Genomic DNA, 24,700 nt, shown 5'->3' on the forward strand with positions numbered 1-24,700 from the left:
TATATAACAAATTTACCATTTCTTTGCCCACTCACAAAATCTTTGCTTTCTTTACATGTTTTTCCATCCAAAACCAGTATCTTCTTTTGTATATACTTTCGCTAGGTACATCTTTTATATACGGCAATATTATTAGTGAACCCCTGTGGCTCCAAGTGTTAATAGCTCCTCTGTTCATGTGTCCCTGTAATGAAATTATTTTCATTTGCGTACTTGTGCTTAAGTGGGATTTAGTGGCAATTGTAAGATCAAAAGCATCCAATGTACTTGCTTTAGTAAAAAAGCACCTACATTATGTCTTTGAGGCTATGATTTATATTGGCAATTGCAGAGACTAATTAACTCATAGTTATTGACCGATAAATTGTTTATATTCATAAATAAGAAAATAGCTTCGTGATTAGTTGCAATGTTGATTTAGTGTTACAATTGCCTTAACGGAGAAATACTTCTTGACTTTTTCAGTTTAATTTTCTGTTTATTACTTCTCTTCGGTTGTCGACCAATTTAGTCTTCCTGCCTGGACTTGAGCAACTCACTGTTATTATTTCATTTTTAAAACTTCTTAACTGCCTAACTTTTGTCTGTCATACTACTCTTAACTTGGCGGAACAGATAATTTAGAAAATTTGCTTGTTAATGAAAATCTGATAAATTCTTTACCCGAGCTTTAATCTGGTCCTGGCCTCATTCTTTACATGATTAGTAGACTCTAAAAGTATAACTAAAGTGCACATTTCGACAACTCTACATGTATGCAGAATCTTTATACATGTTCAGAATAAGTGAGCAGGAATAACACATTTCTACCGGAACCTCTGTCCATTTTTATCTTAAATGCATATTAATGCTAATTGTTTATATGGCATCCATGTTGACACTGATATACTCTGATATATTGGGAAAGAGTTGTATAAATCCGAACAAATCAATTTGCAAAGGCAAGTCTGGTACACATTCTATCAAAATAACAACATTCTATACTCCTGCAAGCATCATCTTTAATGCATTTAAATGTCTAACTACATTTCAAATCTAGCTAAATTCCTAATAATTATTTGGCATCTATTGTTACCTTCGCTCTGCTTTACTTCAAGTGTTTTGAAGAAGCTGCAGAACCATATTGGCAAAGGCAAAAAAAAGAAAAAGAAAAAAGCATTTGTATATTCAAGTTCAACTCTCAGCAAAAGAGAAAAGTTAAAGAAAATCTACTCAGCCTCCTCAGTCCTGGGAGCTCCAGTGCTTTGAGTAATCCAAAGCTTTATTATTAAAGAATGCTTTCATTTCAACTTTGGCGTCAGTGTGGATTCATTTCTGCTGGAACTTCCTTCAGACAATTCCATTTTAGCATAATCATATATTTCTTGGAAATGACCCTAAGAGTATGGGCCTGAAGCTTATCATGAGATCCTCCTGGTTGCTGCTTTGAGGGAGATACAAAACAAAAGCTAAAAATTACACTTCTTGGCAAGAGTATTCCAAGCTTCCTCAAGTTGTTCATCACTATTTCCAGGATTTGTCAAGGGAGCTGCAAAGAATCAACAGAGAATTATGTGATACAAGCAAGGCAGGCTAATGAATCACGAACCGAGCAAGATGAATCCGGAAGGGCTCCATTTTTCTTCCTGATTCTATCAACAACAAACAATCGAGGGAGAATTATACCGACATAAACCATACTTGCAGCCTTAAAGCCAGTTGATCACGGCAGATAGCTCAGAGTTTCTTGATATGCACCTCAGATTATCCGGAAATGGCAGCATCGAAAGAGAATGAAGAACAGAGATTTTAAGAAGGCCAAATCCAAAAACAGAGCTTCACTCATCAACATAACTTTCTAAAGAAAGACATGGCCCCTGCACTTTTGTATGACTTATTCGGTAATATAGTACAGCCATGTTAGAGCACAAGTCTGAAGACGGGATTGTACAAACCCGCTGGCTCAAATCTCTATGAGCTTCAAAGGCTTTTTCTTGTTGGTTCCCAGCTAATTAATCACGATGCACAACTCCGGAGTTTTTGACGATGATCAGAGGCAAATGAATACCTGCAATTTTTTCTAAATGAGTCGCAACTTTTGTATGAAAGACAAGCAAAATACAAGCAAGCCCTTTATCGATTCTTCATGAACTTGGCCAGAGTCGAAATCATTTTTGCGGAGAGGACTGATAAATATGATCCTTGTTCAAGATTTGAAGCCAGTTCCAGTTGTCATGGTACCAGCTCAGTCAAAATATTGGACCAACTATCTACAAACAACAAGTTGCAAAATTATCAAAACAGGCTGACTACCCTCAGACAACAAGTTGTTATTTCATCATAAAACGGGCTGACTACCTGCAGACAACAAGTTGCAAATTTATCAAAACGGGTTGACTACCCGCAGACAACAAGTTGCAAACTTATCACAAAAACGGGCTGACTACCCGCGGGCAACAAGTTGTAAACCTATCACAAATAACGGGCTGACTATCCGCAGACAACAAGTTGCAAACCTAACACAAAAACGGGTTGACTACCCGCAGACAACAAGTTGAAAACCTATCACAATAACGGGCTGACTACCCGCAGACAACAAGTTGCAAACCTATCACAAAAACAGGCTGTTTACCCGCAAACAACAATTTACAAAAATTATCACAATGGGCTGAATACAAGTTAGAATTCAACCACAAATATAGGCTGACTAGGCGAAGACAACAAGTTGCTATTTTATCACATAATAGTTTGGCTAACCAAACAAGAAGTCGCAATTTTATTACAAAAACAAATCGCAACTCGTCACCATTCAGTGCGGGCGCCAAATAAAAAACAAGTCCATATAATCTAAGTAATTGTTGGCGGTTCTCAACTCGTCAACAATAACTGGGGGGCAACAAACAACAACATATATGAAACTGAGACGAAATCTATTCTCCTAAGGACACAATTTCTTAAGAATTCTTCGAAAACACAAGACACATCGCTGTCAGCAACACGTAAGTAATCACTTAAGCTAAAAAGACCTTGCTGAATGTCCATTTTTATAAACTCAAGAACACTTACCGTTCAAAAAAAAAAAAAAAATCAAAAAAATCAAAAAAATCACCAGAACCATACAAATCTAATTGCTTTCTCGAACCACTGAAGTAATTCAAAAAAGCAGGGGGGCAATGAGGCGACCCGCTATCACAAACACTCGCTAACAGTCACCTAAACAACGGATCACAGGAACCATGCCCACCATTGGGGGACATGACGAGAACCCCTAAAAGCACGTGCCTGTCAACGATAGAGGTCATATTATAAAATGTATCAATACCTAATTTAAACAGACGTGCATTGAAATACTAAACGCCAACATACACACCATTCTGGATAACAATACAAATATTTGCGTTTTACTATTGTAAGATTTACACAGAATAAAGAAAATTAATTGATTGAATCACACATGCTCTGTTGACGATATTCATGAAGGCAAAAAAAAAAAAAGAATAAAATCAAATTAATTTCTAAAGCACTCCCTCATATCTTATGCTCCCACAAATCATATCTTAGGCAAGAAAACTGAATATTTTCTACTGTTACAATACACATATATGTTATCACACAAATAATGGAACAGTGGAAGAGGTGGTGAATGAAATGAACTGACAAGACGCCCCTTAGATAGACCAACGACGAAGGGACCACTGTAAAAGACAAAAGCTCCATAAAAACCATCGAGCACCCTCACCACCTATATATATATATGCTTCCCCGCATTATCCGAAGGCTAACACGAAGAAGCAGGGGGGCAATGATAGGGGCCTCCTTAAATATAAGAGAATCCACCCCAGAGACCAGCGAACACCCGCCAACTCCATCACCCATCCCTCAGCCCGCTGTCCCGCAGCCCGCTGTCCGAGGTCTTGAGGCGGACATCGAGCCTTGGACGCCCGTCATCTCCTCTCAGTCGGGGGGCACGACATAGATCACGTGATGCCATGAGGAACCGCACTCAGCCCAGCAGGTATAAATGGTGAAGCAAGAGAGTAATCGGGTAAGCCTAAATCTCTAATCTAATTCTCTTCTCTTACAAAACCAAGACTGATTGTCACGCCGGAGGCGCGAATCGGACAACACCACCGATCGAGCGTTGTTTTGCAGGAACACTACCCTAGCAGGTGCACCACGCGACGAGAAGAAGAAGAACAGTAAAGAGGCACCCGGGAGATACAAAAGTGGCCTTATCACTGGGAACACAACACACAAACTGCGACATAAGAACACAAACAAAACCACACCATGCATACTCACAGTTATGTTGCTTAAGATCGGAAACCCGATAAAATTTTGATGCATCCCAGGTCGCTCCAAATACAGTCACCAACTCCCGCAACCCATCCAATACCGCGCGAGTTTGCAAAGCAGGCGACACTTTATAAGTACCAGAACAATCTGAATTAAATCCCGGCATAAACGACCACTCGCCACCCAACAGCATAAGATATTCATTCCACCAATTTTTCATGCACTTCGGGTTCTGTAACGGATGATATCCATCCAAGGCAATACCCACTCGGCTATTGGTCCCATACTGCACCAGCTCGTAGAAAGGGTCCTTTCGGGACCTTTTCACATAGAACAGAGAAAAAAATGCCTTGAAAGTAGGCTGCCGTTGCAATCGATTACATGCAGCTATAAACCACAGTATCACCCGGATTGAACTCGGCGTGAATTGAGCAGGAGAACAACGAAACTCTTGTTTAAATAAGGCAATCAGAAAACGATGAGGCCGTGGCCGCAACCCCGCTTTAAAATGAGATAAAGGAATGGCGATTGCACCATCAGTAGGCCTGGAATACAACCTCTCATCAACCGTAGCCACACGCCACGAATACTCACCAGAAATCTGAAATACTTTTGAGATCCTCCCACCATGCTGCACTGCATCGAAGCTACTAGGGTACTGTAAACTCTCATAACGCCCAAACTTAACCCTCAGTTGCTCCTCATCAAAAGTCGGTGCAGCAACACCATGTGCCCGATAATACCCATCATAACTACGGAAATATTCCTCCCTGTCCAGGCGAGCAACCTCGGGAACCTGAAAGTGCATGGAATCAGCCCACGTCCCATCCTCATTCAACAGGCTAATCACAGTCCTCACGTTCGTGTGCCGCTCGCTCCGGCGGGCACGGCCCGAAACAACACCTTTACCAGCAGACATCTACAAATCCCTCCATAATTACACCCCAACAAACACAAAAATTCAAATCGTCAACTACACAGACACCAACATGCTAACCATATACCAAACAACCCAATCATAGTACAATTAGGAGACAACCGGATATACAAACATATAACCCCACGCCAAAGAAGCAAACACGCAGACACACACAACATACAGAAATGACAAACAACCAAACCTAACCCTAACCCTAGCGGCGACCCGCAAAGGCATCAATTGCCCACACACACGCGCGATACGCAGTACAAATACCCAACACCACGATTACAGAAGACAACACATAAGATACCGCGGAATCACAGCAGAGAAACTCGGGAAACTACAGATACATACAAAAACAAAGACAACAACAAAACAAACACGCGAAACTACCAACATTCATAGCACAGTTCACAACTTCGAACAAGTAACAGTAGTACACAATAACAACATACCTGAACAATCAGTCTCCCAAAGTGCGATGGAAAAATAGCAGCAAGCAAGAGAGATTAGTCACACGCACAACAAACTACCGCTCCGCTCTCAGATAAAGATATTCAGACTAAACCCACACTAACAAACACCAAACTCCCTTAAATACAAATCGATTTCTAAAAGTTCCTTCTGCCTTTTCAAAACCCCCCAATACAGTACACGCCGGTCAACGTAGATACTTCTCTCGTACGCTACACCCTTTTCGGCTACTCCACGTCTTTCACTTTTTTACCCCCGTGACACTTCGATGACCCGCGCTCGCTTATAACACAGTCAAACGTTTATCTCCGACCCACTGCTTTCTTTGACTTTATTTTACTCTCCACGTCTATTTTTTCTCTCCACGTCTATTTTTTCTCATTTAAAAAAAAAAAAAAAAAAAAAAAAAAAAAATCTTCCCTGGTGCCCGTTATTTTTATAACGAATCGAACAACTATGTCAAATACAAATCCCGAAGGCCATTACCCCAACAAAAAACCCCAAACACCAGCGAAGCTCGAGAGACATATCATAGGCACAATAAAATAGAATTTCCGTAGTACCCCAGAAACAACGAAAAATTGAGGAACACGGAGCAATTGGCTAGCAATTATCACAAAACAACTACATCGTCCCCGCACAAGATTACTGGGGGGCAACATATTCCCACACACAGCAACCAATAGTGGTGGCCAGGACGCCTTTGGATATCTCTTAAACCCAAACAGGCATCCCAGACCACCACTGGGGGGCAACATAACCCAATAACATGCAAAAGGGCAAAACAAAAAAGAAAAGAAGCGGGTGCTATCAATAGGAAATAGACATAAAGACAAAACGATACACAAAATAAAGTAGGACCTTCACATCCGCATTACACGTGCAAACTTGACAAATACAAAGACATATACTAAACCAAACCAAAATAAGCCAACAGTTGGCAAAAGGAGCTACGACTGCGAAAATACAAACAAAAGGGGCCCGGCCACTACAACTGCAGAAAGATAAAGCAAACTAGTACAACACAACAAAGGAGTAATAGTTGAGACACAACGAGGAGAGAACAAGCGGCAATTACTCCTGTTCGCCGCCGTCAGTGACATCACCAGCCCACTCCTCAGTGTTAGTAACATCCTCAGCCCAGACGAACTCCGGCGGGGGGGCATCCATATCAGTAGACTCGAGGACGAGGTCTTTGACAACATCACACAGAATGGATAGACCAGCCAAACTCTCCTTGAACTTCCGCTTCTCCAGCTCCAACCGGGCCTGATACCAGGCAACCATAGCCTCTGTACGACGTCGTTGATTCTCTAGATCAGTATGGTGCCGATCCTGCAACTCCCTCATAGCGTCACGACCCCGAGCACACAGGGGAGGATCAACCCACTTGTGGAACCCACAGATCCCATTGGGACACTCGCGATAACGACACCCGATATTATCCCCATACCAACGAGTTTTCTCAACACTCATACGATAACAATCACAAGCGAGATCCAGAATAGCATCACATTCATCTAACGACCGACTCATGGTTCACAGGACGCTCGGAAATAAGGAACAACAAGGTAGACAAGCTTGAACACTGGGCCAAGAAGTGAATCACCCCTCACCCCTTTTATAGACAAATTACCCGGGACGTACGGGGATAAAAATCCCTTGCCCGCTCACTCGCCCCAGAAGCAACCATACTTCCCCTCATCAATCCGCAAATGATTCGAGAAAGCAGGGGGGCAATGATAAGGACCCCAAAAACCCTACTACACGTGGCATTTTCCAAAGTCAGCAAGATGACATCAGCAAGACGAATGAGCTGACAGGGACACAAAAGACACTCACGTGCCCAAGAGACAAAGGGGACAAGGACGCACGTGAACTCGAGGAAGCCAACTCTCCCCACATGCTGCATGGATATATAAGGAAGGAGGAGGAGATGAAAGAGGTACGCGAAATAAACCCCACACCTATTATTCCAGAGATCATTACTAATTGTCACGCCGGAGGTGCTTTCCGGTGACAAACCCCGGTTTGGCATTGTTTTGCAGATCCCCCACTCATACCACCAGCTGCATCATCCCTTGAAACAGGAAGAGCCTAGGAGGAGGAAAAGTCAAGGAATAGAGGAGGACTTATCAATACTGCTCCGGATTTTATCATCTGTATGCTTGATTCTGATAAATGTTAATGCAAGTACGTTTTATCAAAAAAAAAGTTCAAACTGCGATTATCCCAGCCAGATAAGGAGTTATATTTTAACATGTATAATATTAAAAATCACCAACAAAATTGACGATTAAAAAGACCTAAAAGATAATTATTCAGAAACTATTCACAAATTTGTGTTGAAAAGAAGATGTATGACTAAAAATCAAACTAAAAATGTTCTCCAAGAATGACTTTTAATCAATGGTGAGGTACTAAAAAGGTTTAGAATTATTCTTTCCGTTAACAATGGATCCGTCCTGTGTTGAGCGAACAATTTGGAGAATGAAGGCACATTACACATGATGCATGCAATCACCGCAGCTATTCTTTAATGATACTGTTTCACATGCCCCCGACCATTAAGAGTTTAGTAAATACTCCGTCCCCTTTTACATGTCCCTTTTGAAATTTTTTTTTTTTTCCAAATTACTTGTCCACTTCTCTTTTCAAAGTAACTTTTTGTATGTTTTTTCAAAATGTAAAGCAACTCCAGCAGCTTCCCTATTTGAAATCTTAAACCAAAATATGAGGTATATGGGAAAATTATCCACTCCAACAGTATCTTAGTGATTCCCTAAATCACTAAGATCCACTAGCCATGCCTTATCTTTAGGTAACCTCTCTCCTCTCCTAAATCTTATTTTATAATAAATTTTGAATACAAACATGTTCTCTCTCTTCACCTATTGCAATAATGGTAACTTTTAATAATAAAATAGTATATAAGGAATGAATATAAAGAATATTGTTGGAGGTGAGAATAGCTATTATTATCTTAAGTCACTAGGATCCAATATTTTATATTATATTTAAGGAATGGGCTAAGATGCTGCTGGAGATGCTCTAACAACTTCCAATGTTTGACTAACATATATATATACACAACTCTATCTAATTCATTACATTTATTAGGGATATGCATGAAAACAAGATATTCACCAAACATTTTCTTAAGATGCGTTATTTTTTCAAAAGGGACAAGTAAAAGGGGACGGAGGGAGTAAATTTTATGACATTTTGATTCATAATTAATGAATCGTTAATAAAGTCCAATCGGAATTTAAACTAAAATATATTCAATTAATGATTTTTTTTATATGAAATGAGTTTTCACCTCTATTCAAACATTTCCTTGATTTTACGGTACTGTTTGTTAAAAGAGTGTCCACAAAACTTTATTTCTCAAATATAAAAGCTTATTTTTCAAATATTTTCAAAATTATATGTTTATATATCTATATAAGGTCTAGTGGGGTCGGGATGTGATCTAATGAGATCGTGGTGGGCCAAGTTTTGGTTTTTAAGATTGTACAGAGCCTGTTTAGGTCTGTGCGAAGTTTTGACGAGTCTCTAACGAGTCTGGGGTGAGATGAGTGGGGACGAGGGTGAGCCTTTGCTGAGTGACGACGTATAAGGACCGAGTGATTTCGATTATGTAAATTTTCTATTGATTTGTTTTTAAATTTTTATTTCAGCGATTTGTATTTGAACAATTAGCTATCTATATATATTCTAAAAAGTCAAGATGTTTGACAATATTACTAGTTTTTTATCTGACCAACAAACTATAAAGTTATTTTTTGAAGGGCATAATCGTTTTTTAGAACAAAAATGACTTTTTAGTTGGAAAACAAATCCATCTAAAATTTATCGCAGTATCAAACATTTGTCCATAACTCAAACGAACCGCAAAAAAGACCCAAGTCCAAAGCTACCCCACAAATACATGAAAATACATAATCGAAATTCGAAAATACTTGAATAATCTCAATATTTACACCACAAAAAATCAAGACGACTTGTGCGAATCCTCACTTGCGGTGTCCAAGTCAGGCCCACTATCATCATCCGAATGATCGTCACCGTTAATTTGATCAAGCACAAGAACTAGCCCCATAGCGAAGGCACCATCGAATCCAGGCTTGAGAAACAGTGCGAATACGTCTTTTCCAAGCACCACATTTGTGGTGCAATCCACTTTACGTTTAATTTCGGCCACTGTTTTTTTATCCATGTCGTATATTGCGCAGCTTCGCTGTGCGTATGAGCCTTCGATTTGGTACTCTTCGCCTGGATTGTTGTACATTTCGACCGTCACGCTTGATCGCCCGATTATTGAAGATCGTCGCACGCTGAAAATTGGCTTTTGGCCCTCCATTCTCTCGCCGAGAAACCCCTCCCATCGTTGATGCAAACTCGGTCTCTGAACAAATTTTAGTGTGAGAACATATTTTCCCCGTAACAAAAATAATTGCAGAATGTAACGAAACTACTCCCTCCATTTCAAAATAATAGTCGCTGTGCACGTTTTTTGAGGTGAAAAAAAAAACGTACTTCTGCATGTTATTTTTGAAATTTATTTTTTTGAATAAAAATAGAGATATTAAACTTTTATTCAGAAAAAGAAAATTTCAAAAATAATACTCCCTCCATCCCAAATTAGATGGCCCCGTTGACTTTGGGCACACAGTTTAAGGTTCATTGACCGTATAGCTACATGACTTATTTTTAAAATTTTATTTTTGTAAATAAATATTTAAATATGAAATTTTTATTTACAAAAGAAAAAATAAAAAAATATATTTCGGAAGTAGACGGTCAATGCACCTAAAGTTACGTGCCCAAAGTCAACAGGGTCATCTAATTTGGGATGGAGGTTTTATAGAAGCATGTTTTTGTTACACCTCAAAATACGTGCACAAAGTCAAAACGACTATTATTTTAGAATGGAGAGAATATAAATTTTATTTAATTATCGACAAAATTATAAAATATATGATATAATTGGATATTTTTCAAGTATTTATCACTGGACTATCTAATCAAGCTTAATTTATCGGGATTTATGTGAGAGTACCTTGCGGCGGACGGTGAGGAGGCAGCGGCCAGAGGGGTCCATGAGGACGAGTTCAGATCGGTGGCTAGCGTCGGTGGCGTAAGTGTCGACACGGAAAACGAGGTGGCCGGAGCAATCATAGACGGTGAAGCCATCGCCGGGGAAGAACAGACACGTTTTACGGACAGTGAGCTGGGTTTCCTTCTCGTAGATGAAGCTTCCGTCGACTATAACTTCACTTCTCTTCATGGATTTTTGTTGGGTTGGGATTACTTGTATTTTGATTTTTCAAGAACAAATAGATCTTGTAGAGAGAGAGAGATGTGTATTGAGCGTCTGAGAAAGAGAAGAGGTCACTGGGGGAGAGAGAGATGTGTGTGTTTAATGAGCGTTGGGAGAGAGAGAGGAGCTGGCTTTTGGTTGTGAGCGCAGGGATATATATAAGGTGTGGGACTTGGAGCTGTCTCTTTGTCTCTGAGAATGACCCTACAGCTTATAAAATCAACAAAAAGCTTCTATCTCTTTTTTTAGTTACGGATGCTCAGAATTGTGTACATAAAATTCGTAAATAATGATATGATAATTGATGCATGAGGTTTTAATTGGGATTGTCGATTTAAATACGAGATCATTTCAATTAAAACTCATCACATGTTATTATATACAAAATTTTGTACATAATTATGTTTAGTCGTTATTACTTGTAATACAACATGATAAAATCAGTCTCAGCCCGATAATTTTATATGAATTCGACCCGCACCGGATGAACTCCGGTTAGAATTTTTGTGTTGGGTTATAACGGGTTAGGTCAAAATTTAGTTACATGATCCGAAATAATTCAATTGAATATAGAATAGATTATCTTTAGTTAAATTCAAAATTATATATTTTTCATATATAGTATACATAAATTTATATGATTAAAATGACATTTATTTATTATTAAAATATATATTTATTAATAAATTACTATGAATTAAGTTGAGTTCGGGTTATCCGTGAGTTGTGTGGATGAGCATCGAGTTGAATATTCATAATCCATAGAATTCAGGTTTGGTTAAATTTTTAACCTACAACTCGAACCTGATCCTTGATCCTTGTAGGTGTGATAAATTATTATAAGATCGGATTATTTTTTATTCTCTAATTATATTATCTATACCTGAATTTTGTAATATTTCAGTCTTGGGGATACGGATTTTTTGAGTTATAAATTCTGGAGTCAAATATAATTTACCAAATGTGCACATGTTAATTTTGGTTCATATTTATCTTCCAAGAAGGGTTGTATCACGAGTTTGTCTCGATATTTTTTTTATTTAAGCTCAATTGACCAACTAATAATTTGAAGAAAGGTCTCTTCACTTTTATAATAATTTTTGTCTACTACAAATCGAGTTAATTACAATTTATAACCCTTATTTTTGACTCAATCGTAAAAAAAACCCATACTTTCAAACGTAATAGTTCGCACCCAGATTTTGAAAAAAAAAACTCCAGTTTGTAACCCTTTCATTAAATTTATTTTTATAATGAGATTAAAATACTTATATTTAACGAAAGCGTTACAAATTGAATATATTTTTGAAATTTGGGGTGCGAGTTATCACGTTTCAAAATATGAATATTTTTGTGCGATTGAGCCAAAATTAATGGTTACAAACTGCAATTAACTCTCACAAAATTAGACACACATAATGTGTGATATGCACGTTTACAAATGAAATATTTAAAATTTGATAATATATATATATGTTTGTGTGTATGTTTTTAAAGATTTACTGATTCTTTTATTCGTACAATTTTTACCCTTCAAAAGATTCGATGGTATCATAAAATTATATATCAAAATCGGACAGATTATTAAGCTCTTATCCATTGTTCACAAAAGTTGGTCAAAAAAAATCATTGATCAATTCATATCTTATAATTAGTCAACTTAATTAAATTATAAATTATTTGATTAATAACACGTCTGATTAACCTGACTAATTTTTTATTAGTCTGTTTTCAGTGTCTTCACTGATTATATCCCATTCCCTTTTTTTATCACAGAAAAGCAAAAGGTAAAGTTAAAAGTCACAGATGGACTTTTTAAAATGGCCTGCAGACGAAATGAGATGAAGAATAAAAATCTGAGTATACGATATAGGAGTACGCTTACTACGCTGGCGTTGAGTCTATGGAATATTGACTCGATGCAAGGCATAAATTCAGGTTCAAATCTATCTCGTCGGAATCGCAGAAAGTAAATGAAATCGAAAATTCGACTAATTTATGAAAATAATAAACTCCAATTTTAGTAATGCATACTAAATTTTCATGGAATTTAATGTACTTTTTTATTTTAACCCCGAGATAATAAAATAATTAATAAATATATATTATTTCAAATCCGAATCTCGAATTATTTCAATTTCTCATTCCATTTCCGGACATGACAAAGTGAAGACCAAAAAGAGTACAAGTGGTTGGAGGGACTTTGCCACTTTTTAGGTGAATCAATTCCTTAATACAGATAAATTAGTTAATAATTTAATTTCAACTAAAATGCTTTTACGAAGGAATATATGTAAACCTTTTGTGGTGGTAATGTATTACGAGTAGCACAAAATATTCGCCACGAAACTGATGGAATAGACGGTTTCACTTCCTTAATTGCACATAGTTTAGTCAAATTGTTGGATTGATATGGGAATGGAATGAATCTTTAAAGCAATCAGAGGTTGTTTCTGATGAAGCCATTTGCTATTTTGCTTAATTGCTTTGTTTCCCACTGTTTTATTCAACTTTCGGCAACACGGAGCATAGCATATATTCACCTGTAAAAGTTGTGCATCATGAAATCATATCAAGCGTCACTTAGATACTTCACTTTGCTAAATTAGTAACTCTGCCGCCTCCGATTTCGGCTGATATCAACTACAGTATTTCGATTTCTGCTTATAAAATATTTATTAAATTACTCTTTTCATATTTTTTTACGTGTACATTTTGATTTTCAAAAAATAAAATTGGCCAATTTTTGATTTAACATTACAGATTAATTATTCATTATTTTTAAAATCTGAAAGTTTCATACTAAAATAGACTAAATATACTTTCTAATAATATGATTTTTATTATTTTTCATTATCCATGAAATTACTGTGAGGGTCAACATTGAAGTTACTGTATGCAGGTTGGGTTGCTCAAGAAAACTATCTTCATTTTTAATTTTCATAATATTTGTATTCAGTTACTTAAACAAGCCGGAAACAAAGCGACTAATTATTTAGTTCGTTTATTTGTTTTTCCATCCAGTGGCATGATCAGTTGGGCGTTTGTCCCGATTAAATCTCTGTCAGAATATTAATAAAATTCGCTCTAAATTTTGATAAAAAAAATTATATGATACATGTAAATTTCAGTTAAATTATAATTAATTTAACTAGTAAAAAATTCAAAATAAAAATGTAAAAGAGGACGGAGAAGCATCAAATATTTATGTTAAAATATTTGATCGAGTGCTCGGATGGTACTCGAAAATTGGGAATCTACCTAGTTGAATTTAACATTATAGTTTGAAATGAATACTCAGATTTGCAACTAAGTCAAACAGTTTTTAATATCTATAACCTTGCTAAACTTAAGACTACTAACCAATCTGAAAAATTATGTTAAAATATATCAATTGTTTCTTATCACGTGTTCTTAACAAAAACAAATTAATATCACTTAAAAACAAAATGAAGATATATGTATCAATCATGTGAGTTTTTAAATTGTTAAAGACGATAAGTTCGTATCACTAGCGAAGCATATGACCCCATGCATGCATGATTTTATATGCAGTCTCACCAGTCACCATACATATCTTCATCAAATTTCGTTTTTATCAAGGAAATTAGGCAGCAATTCATTATTGTAGCTTCTGTTTATCACAATTCTTAATTTTGTCTATTCAAAAGTATATGTGAGAGGCTCGATGGTCAAGAACTTATATATTCAAAAGTATATGTGTTGTCTCAGGTCTTACTTCGATTCTGGCTCACCTCGAGAATATTTTAGAACATATACTCATTTGTCAGGCCTATAAATCATATTTGTGAAATAAAAAATTATAGGTGATACATTTTTCCTCTCGCACACTCACATCAATCACGCTAATTAAACCCTTCCTCACGTTAGGATGGTCTTGTAATGGGTGCACCAGAGTCTAGACTCCCAGCTAAAACACGCTCAATCGAAAATTTTCCAAAATGCAGAGTGTTGACAGTCAAGCAGCAAGCCAGGCCAGTGTGGTGAAAGTGACCCAAGTTCTGCTAGCCAACTTGATTCTGGGCTTATTATTCATCAAGTCAACTTATCAACACGCAAATTTCGTACAATCTTTCGTTTTTCTCCACCGACGATTTGATTTTTCTTCCATTCGTTTTCCTTAAGAGAGTGATAAAATTGTGTTATTTTAATTATATTTTAAAATCTCGCAATTAAGATTTAATTATACAAAATATTGTTGTAAAAAGTAGATATAAACACAGAACAAAGATTAATTGAAGGTTAGACTGGCTTAAAATTAATTAGACGACTAATTAGATAATATGAGATTTAATCAATTCAACAAATTATAAAACATGAATTAATACGTGATTAGTCATAATTGATTACCGACTTTAAAACATAAATAAAAAACATTCAAATATGTGCTACGACAATTCAGTTTTTCTTTTATATACCGTATGCCCGTATGGCGAGACTAGCTTATAATTCCGAGCATTTGAAAAAAAAAATCAAAGGAATCCGATTAGCTAGAGTAATTTGGTGGAATTGCGAGGCCCGCGAACAAGCTTGGTCGGTTTCTAATCCAAGTTGTCATCTCTTGGGTCCAATAATTTCAACATTGCCTGGTTGTCGATTTCTCAACCACCGTATCTTCTCCGCTTTGAGTATGATTTTAATTTAGCATGTTTTGGAATACGAGAACGAACTTATTTAAGAGAGAACGAACTTATTTAAGAGAAGATATTTTCCTTTTTTAGGAGTATGTTTTGGTACATATTCATAATAATTCATTAGTTGGGAATTTTTTTTTCTTAAATAACATGTGTCACACGCCTTTAATAATTAACACCACTCCTTTAAGCCATTTCAATTTACAGATATATATTTGGCCTACAAAAAAAGGAGAACAACATGTGGGGTGAAAAGGGCACATGTTTTATGTTTTGTACTTTTTTTTCTGCATTTTGGATTAAGGACTCCATGTGAACAAAACTGTCATGTTAGGAAAAATATTCATGAAAAAGGTGATGTGTAAAAGTTATTTTTTTAAAAATATTTTACTATAAGGATTTGTTGATGAAACATGAAATAACTTTTCGTAAAATTTGGAAAGCGATATTTTTTTAAACATATGGGATCTTTATTTTATGAAAATAATTTCTGGAAAAAACTATATTTAAGAAACTGTTTTTAAATTTGCCAAGCAACTTATATTACCCACTCACTGATCAGAGTAAGAAAGAAATATTTTTTATTGTCTGTAACAATAATATCAAACGAGTTTGTCATACAGATATTTATCAGATAATATTGATATCTACTTTTCATAATGTTTTTCAATATATACGGTATAATTCAATTTACACATTTTGATATATGCACAGAAGAATAAATCGAGCTCAAATTTTGGTACAAGGGAGTAAAAATCCGGAAAAAATAGACTTTTTCGGAAAAAGACAATAAAGATGTCATAACAGGGATGTGCATGGTGCGGTTTGCAATTAAACCGCAATCCAGATCCACAAAAGTGCGATTTCAAAAATTGAAACTCGAAATCGAACTAAGTATCATTGGTGCGATTGGATTTATAATATGAACGATTTCGGTTTCTTAAGTAACGGCGGTTCAGTTTAATAACCATGAACACAAAAAAATTAGTACAATAAATAATTAGAGATTTGGGCGTAAGAAAAACAAGAAACTTGTACTCTACATCTTGTTACACCAAGATACATACTATTGCGAGAGACTGATATTGTTGTACCATCAGCATACAAAAATCATGCAAGGGTCCGGAAGGTGAAACTGTATAACCCAGATTATATTGCTGCTTGTTTCAATGTAACATCACCAATATACCAATAAAATTTATACACCGCATTAGTGTACTATAAAAACAATTCATAACACAGTGAATAATATATTATATCAATATTGAAACAAACATAATATAAATATTACAATAAATTATATATTTCATATAATATATATATAATATTTTAATATATAATAAACAAATAAAATATAAATATTGATGTCTGAAAATCAAAACCAAAATCAAGTTATTGGTGTAGTTTTTGTTCAATTCAATATTTGATATGTGCGGCTTTATTTGATATGATTTTGTATAATTTTGACGATTTTAGATTCGATTTCTATTTTCAATTGGGCTTTTAGTCCGTCCTCTGTCCCCGCTTCAGAGTATCCTTAACAGTCAACGGTTGACAACTTGAAAACAAAAACAAAGTTAAGTACTGTACCATTTACTTGGGTCGGCCTGATTTGATTCTAATAGTAGTAGTATTTACATGCGATTCTACTCTGGGCCAACGAGCCCATCATAAACAAGATGTGCTTTGACCTTTGTTTCGTTTAGTTTCCCCTCCGCCTCTTAATATTTTGCTTATTTGTTTTTATAACATTTGTCTATACTTATTTTTAATCATTAATATCTTCAATATCGCATTAGTATTAAATATAAACATTTCATCATATTAAAAAACTCATAAATACGAATCTAACAAAATCACTCATGATTATATTTGATCTTATAAATTATGTGTAAGTTAATAATTTTTCTCGGTGAACGGTTCCAACATGTCAAATAGAAAAAGAAAAAAGAACCGGAGGAAGTACATGACTTTCATCCCATGTTTTTAAATGCTCAATTACATGTCAAATACTTCTTATAAAACTTTTCACTTCAAACTACTCTCTCCGTTTCTTTTTTTTTTCCTGTTTGAGATGTCGGTACTGTTCATAACATGAGACAAATTACTAATTTACATCTAATCTATAAAATTGAATATAGTCATGAGTGATCTTGTTAAATTCGTATTCACGAGTACTTTAATACGGTGAAATTTTTATATTTAATGCTAATACGAAATGAAAGATATTAACGATAAAAAGTGTGTGTTGGCAAACGTGAAAAACACAAACCGGAAAAGTATTTAGAGACGGAGGGAGTATTAGTTTTTTTTGTATTAGTTATCCATCTTTTCATTTGGTATATTTTCTCCTCTAAAATTTTCATTTGGTATGTTTACAATTAAACTGAGCAAGCAGTAAACTTTAAGACACATTCATTCTTCGTACACGTTCAAAGCTAGTATACATACAAAGTAAGCGTAATAATAATTAATTAAAATGAAAACTAAACATGAAATTTAAAATTTTATATTTTGTTTAAGGTTTAATAAAAAGCATTAGTACTCGAATATTTATTCAGCCTATATTTTACCAAATTTCTTGTATAGAATTTCATAGGGTCTTTTCAGCCAATATTGTAGCGGTACTCGAATATTGATTCCAAAGTCTAAACTTGAATATCTAAACGAGTGATTGATTGGACACTTAATATTTAGCTGTCTTGGCAAGACACAGATTCAGCTCTTCAAGTCCTATACTACTGTAGAAACTTGAAATTAGGGCAACAATTAATGTGACAGTTCCCCTAAAAGAGACAGTATATTTACGTATCTAGCTCGCTATTTCATGAACGAAAGTTGATTCGATGTCAGATTTAGAAACCAACAGAGAGTTCATCATCATTCATTCAAACCTGAGCTTACACATATTTATACGACTACATTAACTGAACCAAACAACAAACAAAAAGACAGCAGAATCTATTAGTACACTACTAGTCTGATAAAAAGTCATGACCACGCGACAATTTGAGAAATTAACGGCGAGAACATCGGAATTGAAGATCTTCTACTGTTGATGATGGTTAGTTTTACAGCACGAACGTTGTTATTGGAAGCGGAGTCAGTTCTGAGAGTTTTACTGTTGCTGCTGTTGCATTGGGTTCGGATATCTGATTCCTGCTGCCAATACTCGTTGCTGCTCTATCTGCAATATCGTGACGGAATCAGTACTTCAAAACTTGATAATATCATATGAAACTAGTAGGAGCTGAAGAAAATATTATTACTGATTTTTGACTAAAAGTCGGGAATTGAAGTAAAATCATCACCTATATTTTTAATCCGAGCACTATACCAAAAACAGCTATATTTCGACAAAATTTATTTTGTAAGTGTTTTTATTTTTTTGAAATTAGAATTTTTCGGTCAAAATTATCCGCTTTCTGAAGTGTAACCACGCATGCATGTGATATTTTATGTATGCACAACAGTACAAGAGTATGAAGAATGAATTAATGCAGGAGTGGAATATATATGAGGAATATTTACATGGAAGAATTCGTGTAGTTTGTTCTTGAGATAGCAGTACTCGTGTTCCAGAACATCCAAAGCCCTCAAGCACCTAAATCAATCAAGAAACAAGTATAATTTTCAGTAACAAATGATCATACAATCTTAAATGTTTAACTCATGGTTGCGAATGATACCCGAGTCTGTTATTTTGTTCCGAAGCAGCGCGAAGGGCGACGCAAACATTTCTGATCCTGTTAGCACCGATGCTGGAGCTGCTCCCAATCAGCTGATTCAGATGAACTCCCACTCTCTTGTACTCCCATTGTTCCCTATCCATCCTGTATTTCACACTTGTCTTAGCATCCGAACCTCGAACTTCAAAGTATTCGAGAAAAGTTTTTTACCACGATCATTATATAATAGACGTAAACATTTCAAGTATTGTATATAAGAACTAGTCTTACAACAATGTTCTGAGATTGCGCAAGAGCTTCTCGGACTCGTTGAAGTAGATGTTCACCACTTCGGACACAAAGTTCGGTGAGCTTTCGTCTTGCAACTGCTGTAGCTGTAAGAACTGCTCATCCAAAACTCCCTGTGCCATGTATATTTCATATCACAAAATTACTCACAATTAATAGCAAATTCAGCTAAAAATACCAAAAAAATGAGCAAATAAACCAAGTTGGGGGCGGAACCGGGGATCAGACTGAGCCCCGGTCCATTCCCCGTCGACTGTCCTTAAACATAAAAATTAGAAAATTCTAAATATAAAATGGACTCGTCTACTAAAATCCTAGCTCCGTCCCGAGACTACGCTAAATGCACAAACAAAAAGTATTGAAATGTACCTGGTGGAAGAGCAAAGCGAGTAGACGATTCATATCGGCAACCAACCGATAAGACTCCAGCCCAAGCATCCACAATGGCAAACCCGTCTTGACTCACTCCCACAATCCTGAGTTTGCTAAGTTTAAAACGCAGGTAGAGAAGGCGAGAACAGGTGACTAAAGCCTCAGTCCAGGCCGCTATTTATAGGATAACAACTACAACTAGAAAAATCTCTCCTCGATCCTCGTCTTATGTAGAGTCACAGAGTCTGAGGGGTGAGTTTTAATGGTTTTAAAAGAAAGCAGTAAAATCGAGGTGAGATGTGTGGTATTTGGCAGACAAGACTAAGCCCAGCTGGCTGAAGAAAAGAGACAATTTGACAGGCACTGCCACTTACAGAATGGAGGCGCTTATTTTACATTCACAGACCTTCTCCTGCTGTTTGCTGCTCCATATTAGTCTCTTTTGCCCGTACTGTGCAGTAATACTGTCACCGTAGTCGGATACTCGTTCCGTTTCAAAATAGTTGTCCAGTTCGATTTAATCACCTGCATCTTCAAATGTATGTGTTAATCAGATAATTCCCTCAATTATCCTCGGATCATTTATTTCTAATTTACTATGTTCTAAAAGTTGATGATTATACTGTCGTTATAGTCGAATATTTGTTCCGTTTCAAAATACTTGTCGAGTTCGACTTACCAGAACTCGCTGAACTAATTAAATATGTGATTATTCAATCTTATTAATCTCTGATTAATCCTTATTATGTTTCTTCACCGGTTAAATCTGAATATTCTCACTTTTCATGACAATGATAATTTATGCAGAAACGGAAAAATAAAATTTAAAATTATTCCATTATGTAAAATCAAAATTTAATTATTATTTTGAAATCAATCGAGGGAGTGAATGAATACTATTTATGTACACACAAAGAGTCAGCTCCGCGTGCAATGCTACTGCTGCAGTGCGGCGTTATATACCCCCATTCTTACCGACACTTACCTGCACCAGCTTACTGTAATTTTTATATTCGGAGTTATAGCTTATTTTAACAAGTGTTACTTTTGTGTCACTTTTCATCTGCTCAATCTGTTGCAAATGGAACTTTTGTTTCGTTATGCACCTGGATCACAAACACGACTGCACTTTTCTCACTAGGCCTTGAAGATTGGGCTTTGAGCGCCCGTTTTATAAGGCAACTGTGGCCATTATTTTTGCAGTAAAAAGATGAATAAACTTACAGTGTCATCTTAGTTCTTGTCCATGTAACACTGGGATATTAAAGCAGTGTTCTAAAAATTTTTGATTTATTAGAAATTTTTTGATTAATTTTTTAAAAATATTTTATAAATGTATCAATTACGCTCTTATTTAATTGAAAATTCCTGATTTATTGAAAAATCAATAAATTTTCGATAAATCTTGAATCGGTAGCTCAACCGATTAGTTCTGATTTGCTGTTGAGGTAAATTTATTAAAAAAGGTATAATAGAAAATTAGATATCAGAGTATTGTTTGCAGAAAGAGAAAATTAGAGCAGATACAGAGAGCTCAATTGAGTATTTGTCTTTAGTAGCATTCAGTTTGCATCCAAGGCATGCAATTATTTTATTATTCGATCCAGCTTTTTCTGAATTTTGATTAATCTATATTTGTCGCAGAGGTAGAGCATTCTCTAAGCTACAACTACTTCCTACATATTGTATTTCTTTCTATCTATCATGTACAATATACTAATCATATGCAGGCTTAAGTATTGAGCACTCTCATTTTACTGATAATAAGATGTTAGTGTTGGAGCCTACTGGTTCAGAAAAATAAGTCGGAAACTGATTTTAAGTCAGAAGTTAGTTTGCGATATATTTTTTAATGATTTAATTTTTTGATAAAAATTATTCATAAATCATAAATTATCTGTAAATTATTAATTGGTCAAAAGTACTCAAACAAATATTTTAAACTTCCAGCCTATCACATTAAGGGGTCGCTTGGGTGAGCTTAAAATAAGTGCTTATTGCTTAAAATAAATAAGTGGAGTATAAGTTAGAAACAATTTAAGATTTATAAGTGATTAAAGTGTTTGGTAAATAAGTAGAAACCCAGAAACAAAAACTAGTACTCCTAGCTTTTTATAAGTAACTCTTTACTTTTTACACAAACAGTACGAAATAAGTGCTTCTAACTTATAAACCCAGAAGCCGGCTTTTGAGCCGTTTTCAAACAGCCCCTAAGTCACGTTAAGTCATAAACACAATTTTAAACTCACTAAAACGAGCTCTCTTTGTGGGCAATAGAAAGCAAGCCATGACTTTACCCTGGTGAGACTTGGGGAGAAGAACCCTGGAATGGTTTGTTTAAGGAGAAGCACTTCGAGAGGGCGACTTTACCCATGCTAAAAAGTGCTTACTTAACACTGACTTTCTGTTTCTCGTGTGCCTTTTCTGCACCCATGCCTTACTCAATGAAGGCATTATATATAATTGTTTCATATATTTCACAGATTAATCATTCATTAATCTTGTTTTACATTATGCTTTGTTTCACTTGCATTGAAATTCCAAATGCTGTTCTGTTTCGTGCACAAATGAAAAGCTATGAGGTCATTCACAGCTGCATGCGTGTCTTTTCTTCACTAGCCACTTGACTCGTTGCTCGAGATCATCTAGCCGCCCAGCATTCTCCTGTTCTCATGTCCTGCTGTGAGAGCATGTTTTGTATTAGTATTAGAGTAAGAGCAAGTCCAACACTATGCTAAGAGGTTCCCTAAAAATATTATAAAATAATATGTCTTAGTGATTTAACACAAGATTTAGCACATGAGCTCCAATAGTACTCCCTATATCCATTCCCTATTATTATAATAATATTAAAAAAGAGGGAGAGAGGAAAAAAGAGAGAGGGAAATGATGTGGAGGAGAGAGGGAAATGAATATTTTAATGATAAAAATAGTTTAGAAGTGGCTAGCATATTCTAAAAATAGGGAAGGGGATGCTTGTGCTAGTGATTTAGCACATCACTAGCATAGTCTTGGAGTGCAATTTTATCTCATATTCCCTATTTTTGGATTTAAGACTTGATTTAACACAGCTATTGGACTTGCTCTAATATACTCCCATAAGAGAAGAAAGGACATGTTGATGTGGTGACTAGCTATTCGCTTCTTAAACGTCGTAGCTTATACCGATTCGAGTCGAGTTTGAGATTTTTATTATTAAAATTGGTACTCCCACCTTCCTCTAAGTTGTATACACAAGAGGAACGGCACGTATTTTAATTTTTGTCTAAAGTACAGTTTTATAACTTATAAATTATTTTTAGAATTTTTATTGTATATGAAAATCGGAAATCAGAATTAATCTAATCTGTTGATCCGTCGATTCAAGATTTATCGGAATTTTTTTGATAGATTGAAATTTTTCTTATAGTTAAATCAGAATGTGGTCGATAAAATAATTTTAAAAATTAATCGGATTTTTATAATAAATTGGGATTTATCATAACACTGGGCTCGCAAGCCTGTTCGAGGTTCACACTTTTTACCATTTATATATTAGTGGAGTATAATTTTGTAAAAATGTTTAAATTTGAGTCGAAATGATGATTTTCGAGTTTTATCTGTTCTTCAAAGTCTATCTAGGTCTTTGACCTGAGTATAAATTGATTCAACATTTATCAAACCGAATTCATGACCTGATAAAACTCAATATATCAATATATGATAAGCAAACTGTCAGTCGTCTAATTTTCATTTAGTTACATCAATATATGAATAACAAATAACCTAACTCGAATTTAATATGATAAGCGGCATGAAATACGAATATAAAGTGACATAATATTGCTTGAAATAATATATTAATATTAAGTTCTTATAATTTAATCCAGCATTTGATCAAAATTTATTTAATTTTGACTCGATATAACATCTAGGCCTGTAAACGGATCGGATTTGGATCGGATCTACCTAAATCCATATCCTAATCCATTTAAATTTATCGGATTCGGATCGGATCGGATCAGGAGTCGGATATTTTACAAGTCAATCCATATCCGATCCACTCGGATCATGGATAATCGGATCGGAGCCCCGATCCACTAAAAATTATGAAATATATTTTTTCACCGTGAACAATGTTTGAACTTCCATACAAAAAAAAAGTGATATTTTCTAGCTATATTAATTCATAAACTTTAGTGTAATATGTAAAAAAAACTAATAAAGCAGTATTTAATAAAAACTTTGTTGGTTGTTCTTATAAAAACTTCAACACAGAATTTATCAAGTAAATAGAAAATTAATAAATAAGTTGCTTAATACTTTTGGAGCAAGCAAATTATGATTTGCTCCTCTATTAATAAGGATTAAAATCGATAAATATGTCTTAAATACAGATGCAGGTGATTGAGGAGGACAGGAGGTTTTAAGTGAAAGAGTTAGCTCCTGTGTTTATACTTACTCTACATAAAAGAAGATTGATTATTAGATTAACCGGATAACAAGAGTGAGAGCCATGTCAAGAATTAGGAGCGGCTGATCGATTATAAGAAGATATGATCTAGGGTTTTGTCTTGTATCTTTAGAAATTTTTATTTTGTATGTAATATATTAATAATAATATATTATATTATAATACAATATAATATATAATATATAATATAGTTAAGCATGAATCGGATCGGATCGTTAACAGATTGGATTTGACCATATCCATATC

At 35.3% G+C, this 24,700-nt stretch overlaps 2 protein-coding genes across 2 annotated transcripts; both read right to left on the bottom strand.

Annotated features, from left to right (window-relative positions):
* Positions 1-9,514: 9,514 nt before the first annotated feature.
* On the bottom strand, positions 9,515-11,125 carry LOC108220661 (protein LURP-one-related 12). Its single transcript, XM_017394488.2, has 2 exons — positions 10,737-11,125; positions 9,515-10,082 (listed from the first exon to the last, which is right to left on the bottom strand). The coding sequence occupies exons 1-2, from the start codon at positions 10,962-10,964 to the stop codon at positions 9,669-9,671; spliced, it is 642 nt and encodes a 213-aa protein (XP_017249977.1). The 5' UTR covers positions 10,965-11,125; the 3' UTR covers positions 9,515-9,668.
* Positions 11,126-18,509: 7,384 nt separating this feature from the next.
* On the bottom strand, positions 18,510-20,384 carry LOC108222576 (pseudo histidine-containing phosphotransfer protein 6). Its single transcript, XM_017396480.2, has 5 exons — positions 19,999-20,384; positions 19,612-19,742; positions 19,342-19,485; positions 19,184-19,256; positions 18,510-18,839 (listed from the first exon to the last, which is right to left on the bottom strand). The coding sequence occupies exons 1-5, from the start codon at positions 20,065-20,067 to the stop codon at positions 18,771-18,773; spliced, it is 486 nt and encodes a 161-aa protein (XP_017251969.1). The 5' UTR covers positions 20,068-20,384; the 3' UTR covers positions 18,510-18,770.
* Positions 20,385-24,700: the final 4,316 nt, after the last annotated feature.

The sequence above is a fragment of the Daucus carota genome, chromosome 5 (assembly GCF_001625215.2).
Source record: "Daucus carota subsp. sativus chromosome 5, DH1 v3.0, whole genome shotgun sequence".
NCBI classification, from domain to species: domain Eukaryota; kingdom Viridiplantae; phylum Streptophyta; class Magnoliopsida; order Apiales; family Apiaceae; genus Daucus; species Daucus carota.